This window comes from Engraulis encrasicolus, chromosome 14, assembly GCF_034702125.1.
Source record: "Engraulis encrasicolus isolate BLACKSEA-1 chromosome 14, IST_EnEncr_1.0, whole genome shotgun sequence".
Lineage (NCBI taxonomy): Eukaryota > Metazoa > Chordata > Actinopteri > Clupeiformes > Engraulidae > Engraulis > Engraulis encrasicolus.
In genome coordinates, this window is record NC_085870.1 from 13,228,700 (window position 1) to 13,238,699 (window position 10,000).

The 10,000-nt window shown below is 46.9% G+C and overlaps 1 protein-coding gene across 1 annotated transcript in view; it reads right to left on the reverse strand.

Moving 5' to 3' along the window:
• The window catches only part of LOC134462981 (chemokine-like protein TAFA-4), a 61,599-nt gene that overhangs the window by 19,779 nt on the left and 31,820 nt on the right, over nucleotides 1-10,000 (reverse strand). The window contains exon 3 of the mRNA XM_063216242.1: nucleotides 4,380-4,535. Within this exon, the coding sequence (XP_063072312.1) occupies nucleotides 4,380-4,535 (156 nt within the window). The remainder of the gene's footprint in view (nucleotides 1-4,379; nucleotides 4,536-10,000) is intronic.

Consider the following 10,000-nt stretch of genomic DNA (forward strand, 5'->3'; position numbering starts at 1 on the left):
TGGGCCCCTGAAAATTCTTGACAATTTCGAGTGGGCCCCAAGTTGAAAAAGGTTGGGAACCGCTGCTCTATATTTTCTTTTTCATCTAGCACAAAAATCACACTTTTAACAACTGTATTTTCACATTTTCTCAGAGGACATGCATCTAAACCTCTAACAACATAGAGTCTCTAAAATCTGGCCTAAAACAATGAATATTTGTGTAACCTAGCAACACCTTATGGGGAGGGGGTTCTTCTTGTCTGTCCCAGGGGCCCATGGAGTCATAATCTGAGCCTGCACTCTGCACACACGTCCTGAGATGGCTCCAGTAAGTGTTAGCCACAGCCCTGGGGAAACGGAGATAATCAACCATATAAAGGAGAGTCCTCTTCTTCACTCTCCACACGCCGCCTTAGTACTTACTTACTTACTTACTTACAGTATGCTCTCTCTCTGCTTCGCACTCCTCCTCACAAACTAACCCTCTCAATCACTTTCCGGTTCCGCTCCTTACTCTTTCCCGAGCTCTCTCAGTCTCTCTCACACTCACTTACTTGCTGGACATCTTGTGTCTTTCGTATTGTCTCTCTCCCCCTCTCTCCTCTCTTTCACGCACACACACACACACACACACACACACACACACACACACACACACACACACACACACACACACACACACACACACACACACACACACACACACACACACACACACACATGTGCACGCATGTATGCACACACATGTATGCACACACACATGTACGCACGCATGCACACCCACACACACACACGCGCGCCCCCTCACACTCACACACACACACACACACACACACACACACACACACACACACACACACACACACACACACTTTGTGTGTCTCCTTCTCCCATGCATCTTGTCTGCCATGCCGTGCCGTGCAGTGTCCCCAGACGCCCACTATTCTCTTCTCTCAGCACAGGCACCGTAATGGAGCTTTAATGGACCCAGTCTCATCCCTCGCAGGTTAGCAGAGACAGACTAGAGTCTGGTCTAGGCCTGATAGCTCAGGCAGAGAGAGTAGATAAGTATATACTTAAAGAATCTCTGGCTCAGGGGTGCATTTCTCGAAAGTGTAGTTGTTAGCTAGTTAGCAACTTGGGTAGTTGCCAATGGGAAATTGCCTTGAAAACGACAAAGTAGCTAATGAAGTTAGCAACTATGGTTTTGGGAAATGCACCCCAGACTAGCTTGGGTGCACCAAGGGGAGAGGGCAAAGCAGGTAAAGGGGGATAAGAAAAAGAAATAAAAACGGAGAAGAAAAGTCAGACGCAAAGGAAAGAGCAGGAAACTATTTTCGACAAGAGGTAATTATGTCGACCCTGCACACAGACACATTATTTATTCGCTCTCAAGTGCAGATGGTGGGAAAAGTTGGGCAAAACAAAGCCAAAACAAAAAAAAACTAAATTACAACGTCTGATTTTCATTATGGCTATACTCGAAAGCCATCCATGTAAAAGTTATTTATGTTCAAAACAGTGCTCGTGGCTGGCAGTATTTTTTGTATTCTTTGCTGGAGTGCCCGGTGGAATGTGAATGTGTAAAGTGCCCTCCAATGGTGAAACAGAGGAACAGCAAGTGTCAGCTCAGCACCAAATGTTTCAATTCTGATTTCCATGGTACAGAGGTTCCACTGGTACGATAGAGTGCATAAAAAGGCATACAACAAACACACACCACTACATTAGGTCTGTATTTGGGAAAACATTGACCGAATAGACATGGCTGTTATATACAATATGCTTACCTAGTGTAGTACTCAATGTATCAAACTTACTGCTCAAATCAAACATGAACTCTAACCTGAAAGAAACTCATATTCACTGGCATGTCTGCTTTGCGGCTGTATTTTGAGTTTTGAGTTTGACAGCAGCAGTCAACCATTTTGATCTTGACTTACTGTGCGGTGAGATATGTGGAGCTGTCTGTTGACAGGGGAGATGGGGCCCAGAGGACACTGAAGCTCAGCTCACCCCCCCACCCCCACACCCCCCACCCCACCCCGATGTCCCAGAGGAACGGCCGACGTAAGGGGTAGGGAGACCAAAACATAACAGACACATCTCTCTGATGAGCCCACACAGCCTTGCACTGCATCTATTCCAGGGGTAGGCAATTAGCAGCCCGGGGACCAAATCTGGCCCGCCATCAATTACTGTATATCAGGCCCGCAAGATGACTACATATGATTTTTTAAATATACTTTTAAAACCTCCAGTTTTATTTATTTTATTTATATATTCAAAAATATAATTCCGCATTTTTGTAAAATTTATTGAAGAATAGCTGATAAGTAACATGACAAAACCAACAGGTAGAACATCCTTGCAGTCTGCTTAGCCTACTTGACGCACAGGCAAGGAATTTTCCTTTGACTACGGTATTTTGCATCGATTTGCTAGCAATCTGCAACTAATGAAACAGGCAGGCCGTCTGTTTCATGAGAAATGTCAGGAGATGCAACATTCAGAGATGCAACTTCTCTCTCTTTGTCCCTCTCTCTCTCTCTCTCTCTCTCTCTCTCTCTCTCTCTCTCTCTCTCTCTCTCTCTCTCTCTCTCACACACACACACACACACACAAACACACACACAGTCTGCCTCTCTTTCTCCCTCTCTTTATTTCTCTCTCTCTCTCTTTCTGCCAATATTTCTGACTACCCTGTGGAGGTGCAGCACAGTTAGTTATCCATCTTCCATGTAACAGGGAGTCTGGTTGGTGAGGTGTTAGGAGCCTCTGTGAGTTGCGTGTGGGAGAGAACATGAAGTGAGGGGGTGGTGTGGGAGGTGTGGATGGGTGGGTGGAGCAGAGCAGTGGTAGACTAGGTGGAAGTACGTAGTGCTAGTGGAGGTGGAACTGGGGGGTAGGTGGGCAGGCGGGTGAGTGGAGTGCAGTGGTAGCACTGGACTGATGGAGGTCATGACCCTCACCGTCCCACTCAAGGCTGAAGCATTGTGGGAAATAACAAAAGCGGTCACCCCAACACCCAACGAGCCCCACCCCACAGACACACACACACACACACAGACACGCACAGAAAAACACACACACTCACACACACACACACACACACACCCCACCCCACAGACACACACACACACACACACACACACACACACACACACACACACACACACACACACACACACACACACACACACACACACACACACACACACACGCACACACACAGACACACACACACACACATACCCCTCCGCCCCCACCCCCCTTTTCTCCTACTTCCTGGAACACCGCGAAGCCAATAAAACCTTTAACCTTGTGCACACACAGACTCGGCCGCCACTTACAGTTCGCATCCCGCTCACTGTATACTCAGACGGCCGAGAGCACAGAGAGGGCAGGGACACCTGAAAAGGAAGAAAAAATACACCCCCCCCCCCAAAAAAAAAAAAGAAAGAAGGAAAAACCGCAGAATAATGAAGGTGAACAGCAGGAAGAATCATCCTCTTGTCCATGCCCTTGGTTTATTGTCAAAAAGATATATAGACACAAGGCCACGAAATGCTACACTCCGACAATACCAATAACCCATTTGGCCCCGTCTGTAGGGTTTTTGGTTTCACATTCACATCCGCGCCCCGAACAGGCACCGCGAAGGCACAATACTAGTGTTTGTCATCTCAGTGAGCCGATCTGCTGTAGGGGCCAAAGGCAACAGAGACAGACAGAGAGGATGCATTGGTGCGTCCTTCGAAGACGCCTTTACGAAAATGTTACAGAATCCACCGAGGAGCAGATTTCAGGGACTTTGGGGGACACTTTCAAGCTCCATGGTGACTCAGTGTATCTTTTCTACTTGCTACACAGTTCTTTTCTATATTGTGACATCTACCTGTAATGTTTGATACATTGGCACAATACAGCCTTTTGCGTTGTCTGTTCTTCATGGCTGGAAGTTGTACGTGTGACGTGCGAGTTTGAGCTGTGTTCAACCAAACAGTCATATATACCACTTACAAATAAAAAAGAGTGGGGCAGGAAACGAGACACATAAAAGAGTGAAAAGCAATAAAACAGAGAAAGAGAGGGAACGAGAGGTAGAGAGAAAGACTGAAAGACTAAGAAAGTTTGTGTGTGTGTGTGTGTGTGTGTGTGTGTGTGTGTGTGTGTGTGTGTGTGTGTGTGTGTGTGTGTGTGGGCGTGTGTTGTGTGCACGTGTGCGCATGTTTGCATGTGAGTGAGAGAGAGAGCTAGAGAGAGAGAGAGTAATGTGAAGACAGACAGAAATGTGAAGAAAGAGCAAGTACACACACACACACACTAACTCACGCACACACGCCCACACACGCACACACACACACACAGTGGGCGTGGATGGGTCGGTCTCCTACCTTCCACACAGGAGGGCATTGCCCGCGTGGTCCCGGCGACCTGGCCTGGGAAGCAGGAGCACTTGACAGTTTGGGAGCGCTCCTCGATCTTGTTCTTATTGCAGCAGCGGTGGATGGCCACCACCTCACACGTGCCCTGCTTCACCTGGTAGTGGCCTGGGAGAGGAGGACGCAGAGAGGTGGGAGAGAGGGAGAGAGGTGGGAGAGAGGGAGAGAGGAGAGGAGAGGGAGAGAGGAGAGGAGAGGAGAGGAGAGAGAGGAGAAGAGGACAGAGAGATTGGGGAGAGGGAGAGGAGAGGAGAGGCAAGGGAGAGGATGATAAAGAGGTGGAGGAGAGGAGAGGTGGACAGAGAAATGGGGAGAGGAGAGGAGAGGAGAGATGGGGGAGAGGAGAGGAGAGGAGAGGAGAGAAGAGGAGAGATGGGGGAGAGGAGAGGAGAGGAGAGGAGAGGAGAGGAGAGGAGAGGAGAGGAGAGGAGAGAGAGGCGAGGGAGAGGATGATAAAGAGGTGGAGGAGAAGAGAGGTGGACAGAGAGATGAGGAGAGGAGAGGAGAGGAGAGGAGAGGAGAGGAGAGGAGAGGAGAGGAGAGGAGAGGGGAGGAGAGAGGAGAGGAGAGGAGAGGAGAGGAGAGGAGAGCAGAGGAGGCAAGAAGACACAGGAACATTAAAGGACAGAATGAAAGAATTAGATCATGCATGTAGTGAATGGATAGAGTGAGATGGGTGGATGAAACAAGAGCAGAGAGAGAGCGAGAAAGAGGGGTAGGAGGAGAGGAGAGGAGAGGATGAGAATATGGAGAAAGGAGCATGCGGATGTCAGGGGGGGAGAAGAAAGGAGGAGAAGAGTAAAGGGAAGAAGAGGGTAGAGGACAACATGGAGGGGAAAGGGCATGAGGAATGAGGGGATGAGTAAAATTAGGAGACAAAAATATGTAAGGTGATGCTAATTTACATTAGAGTACATTGCTTTTCTTTGGATCTATCTTAAACAGTATATTATTAACATTATTATACCCAAATACACCACAAACCACAGAGGCAGCAGCAGTTATTGACCCCAATGAGATCTTGACATTCACACATGAAAACAAATGACAACAAACACATATATTATGTTAAGTCTTGAACAAAAAATACATTTCCCAACTATCAAATATGCAATCAACAACATGTCTGCCTGTCTGTCTCTTTCTGTGCATGTGTGTTCATGCACATGTGTTTGTGTTCATGCGTGTGTGTGTGTGCGTGTGCATGTGCGTGTGTGCATACAGGCTACGTCTGTGTGTTTTCAGAGAGGTGGGGGTCATTGAGAAAGACTCTATTTCTATCTCTGTTGCATACTCAAATCCACACACGCATGCACGCACGCACGCACGCACGCGCGCACGCGCACACACACACACACACACACACACACACACTCTCCCAGCAAGCATCTCTCACCACCAGGGCTCCGAACCGGTTCAAGGAACGAAAACGAAAACCGAAAACGAACGAAATTTTATGGAATTTTACAAGGAACGGAAACGGAAACGAAAACGAAATGGTCTTCAAGTGTTCCGGAACAAAAACGTTATTCTGAAATCCACAAACCGGTTAATAACGGTTTTTTTTTCGTTCTCTATATTTCATACAAGTGCACGATTTTGTTTGAGGAGTAACCATGGCGACGAGCAGTCTTTTAGTTCGGATACTGACGTGTATGAGGGGAAACATGCATACAGCAACAGCATTTTGCTTCACCTGAGCTCTTGCCGCCGATTGATAAAATATTGAGGAGCATTGGCCAATCAGAGTGCGACTGTGCATTGTATGGAGAAACTTCCTGGGTAAATTTAGGATGTGCTTCTCCTCAGAGATTTTCATAGGAAACTAGAACTAAACTGTCTCTGTCCTCCTGGCTTTCTCGTAGTGATTGGAAGTTGACTCTAATAAACCCGCCCTAAAGTTTTTGACCACCAATATCAAATAAGTTTTTGTAAGAGAAATGACACTTTACCCGCGCTGTTCTTCAGTCTCATTCACGGACAGTACAGAGTTTTATATTGACACCATGGAGAGCAAAAGAGAACATGTCTTGAGATCGGTGTTGGGATTCCTACAGGGACAGAGTATTTGGACCATGCAGTCAATGATTTGCAAAGGAATTGGATAGGCGATTTGATGAACCTAATTCGCAGAGTGCTCTCGAGAGGCAACTGGTGGGTAAGTCATGTTTAGCTTACTACTTGTAATGGCACCGCCGAGTGCCTCGATGTTCAATGCGGTTATGGCAAATTATGTTGAGGTAAAGTTACTGAAGTGCTTTTGTTGTGCGCAGCGTATCCCACTGTCGGTTGTAGAGAAGAGAGGTGAGAGCTGGTGTTTTATGTGCTGTAATCAAGGGCGTCTTATTTATCTGGTGTTGTGGTCAATGCGGGATAAAGTCATTCGTGGCAGATGGACAGACAGACGCTAGCTGACGTTAGCTGGCCCGCTCAATGTTTCGATGGTCAGTACTGCGCAATATTTCCTGGCTGTCATCACGAATACAGTAGGTCGCGTGTGACAACAAGCAGGGATAGAGAAAGACAGCGCATTTGTTGTTAAAGTTATTATTCTCTTCTGTCGTGCAGAGGGCTGGGCTGATGGGATGGACTACGTGGAAACTTGCTATTTTGTGACGCTTGTCTGTTAGGCAAGCAAAAGGTCTCCGGTGTTGTGGTGATGGACTTGCACTGGAATGGTTGGTAGCCGATATCTGAGAGCATATCCGAGGTTTCAGACTATGCAACCTGTCCCCTCTCTAGAACTAGTGACCCCTTGCATCGTGCACATCTCAAAACAGTTTGGGATTTTTTTGTGGAGCAAACTGTATCCCTTTTACTTACACGTTTCACTTGCTGCAAACCTCATCATGGCCTATTAAATAGAGCTAGGCAAGAACTGAAATCCATGCCTATCGACACCTCTTATTATGCTGACGTTTACCTGCGCTATTCCAGAGATTTTTTTAAGGAACTCTCTCTGGCTATTTTTTTAAACTGTCTCTGGCTATTCTGTATTGTGCCTCCCTAATCAACATCCACCCACCGCTACTGGGCTGGCATAGGCTACTTTTGATAAGAATTATAGGCATCCGGTTAAATCTGCCAGGATGGATAGCCCATCTGAGTGTTTTTGGGTGTGTTATTATTTTTGAGAATAGCTGTGTAAATCAAGGGGAAATAATGAGTACGTCTATTCTAAGATAAAGTCCACGAAAATAGACTTAATATGGCCGTTAAACACTGCAGGAACGTTAAGAACGAACGTTATTTTTCGTTCCGAACCGGTTCAGGAACGATATTTTTGTGGGGGAACGATTGCAGGAACGAAAACGTTAAACTGAAACTTGCCTGAACCGTTCGGAACGGAACGTTTGAAAAATAATTTCGTTTTCAAGCCCTGCTCCCCACACACTCCCTCTCACTTGGTCATCTGGATGTGAATTCAAATGTATGCAGCCACTCTGCAGTCTTCTCTTGCAATGCGTCCCATCATTAACATTGAAAGCGAAAGCCTCCTTTCTGAAGCACGTAGTGTAGTGTATATATAGTATAAGCGCATGCTGTGGGCCCCTAGACTGCTGCCAGGCTCATTTAAATAATGACTGTGGATAAACTAACTCCTTAAAAGAAAAGAAAAAAAACACTTGCTGGGCGAAAGCGGGATTTCTGCCGCCGTCTTCCTCCATTTTTTCTCCACTGTATTGTCTGCGGCCTTATAAAGGCGTAATAAACCACCTGATGGCGTTTAATCATCTATATTTGATGAGCGAGGGGGGGCCACGGAGGCGGCTAACGAGCTACTGGAGGCACGCCAGGACAGAGCAGCTCTGGTGGCCTTCCCTCCCTCACTCAGGCCTTTGTTCAGATACTTTTTTGTTTTTTTTATATTTATTTAGGGTTTTTTTTACTTTATTTTGATAGGACAGTTGGAAATGGTGTCAGGAAGAGAGTGAGCAAGAGAGATAGGGGAGGATCGGCAAATGGCCTGGCCTGGAATCGAACACCAGTCGCCGGCATAGTAACCCAGTGCCCTACTGTTAGGCCACGGCAGGGCCATAGGCAAATGCTTTTAAAAACGGATATTCTGGGGCGTGGTTCAGTGGGCTAGTGCTGAGGGGAAGTGCAAAACGCACACCAGAAACAGAGGTGATGGCAACCAGAAAATAATGTGACAACGTTTCGGCATGTCGGCCTTCCTCAGTTCACGTGACCTGAGGAAGGCCGACAGGCCGAAACGTTGTCACATTAAAAACTGTTTATTCAACTTGAGAGTGTGCGGCACTTCTCTCCTCCAGTCAGTGCGCTAGTGCACCGTACCCGGGTTCGATTCTATTTCCCGTCACCATAAGTCGAACTGTCCTATCCCAATAACGGTGAAAAAGCCCCCCAAAAAACTCATACGTTTTATCTGTTTACATGTTTTGATCCCATTTACACAGCATGCGCAAAAATATTACCATGGTGAGAGGGGTGTCTTAGAAAAGCATCTGTTTATGTGTAAACAAGGTCAACATGGATACGTTTACAAAGAAATCAATGTGTAAACACTAAATAGGGTCTCTGTCATTCAGTCACTCCCTCATCCAGTACAGAGCGCACGTGTGTGTGTGTGTGTGTGTGTGTGTGTGTGCGTGTGCGTGTGCGTGTGCGTGTGCGTGCGTGCGCCTCTGCGTGTGTGCTCCTCTGTGTGTGTTTTAAAATAATGAATGCAGTTCCAATTACCACGTTTTTATTATTTTATTTTAATTTAAGTAACACCAGGCCTGCTGGTGTGAAGACCTCTGTCTCCATGTGAGGAGAGAGAAGGAGAAGGAGGAGGAGGACAAGACATGGCTTTGTGGCATGGTGCCTGGTGCCCACTGCAGAACCGCTGACAGCTTTGGCTGGGCCCGGGAAAAAATCATCTGAATGGGCCCCCCACCACTGATACAGTACGTACAATGTAATGAGAACCCAATTGTGGGGCCCCTCTCTCCCTGTTTGGTGCCTAGTAGGGAGCAGGGGCGTCAGCTGACCTACAGTAACACTATACAGGGGCACAGTAGGGCACTGAAAAGCACTGTTTTTTTTTTTCATTATTTATCTTTTGGTGAAACTCATACCGAAGCACAGCAGGTAAATACCCAGACACATGCCCCTGTAAAATAGGCCTGGCATCACCCCTGATATGCTAAACTTGAGCTAAATTCCAACATAGCATGGTTGTTTTTAATTTTGTTTTATCTTTTGGTGAAACTCATACTGGAGCACAGCAGATAAATACCCAGGCACGTGCCCCTGTAAAATAGGTCTGGCGACGCCCCTGGTGGGGGGCATAGTCTTGTTAAATCCATCGTTGGGACTTCACACTGCATGGTGGGTTGGGGCGGGGGGGTTATGGAAAAGAATGGCCCACAAATTATCCGGGTGAGAACAGATATACATTATTGGTGGGAAGGTGCCGACTGAGCAACAGTGGAGACTAGAGGAGGGGTTTGTTACTGCTGTGTGTGTGTGTGTGTGTGTGTGTGTGTGTGTGTGTGTGTGTGTGTGTGTGTGTGTGTGTGTGTGTGTGTGTGTGTGTGTGTGTGTGTGTGTGTGTGTGTGTGTGT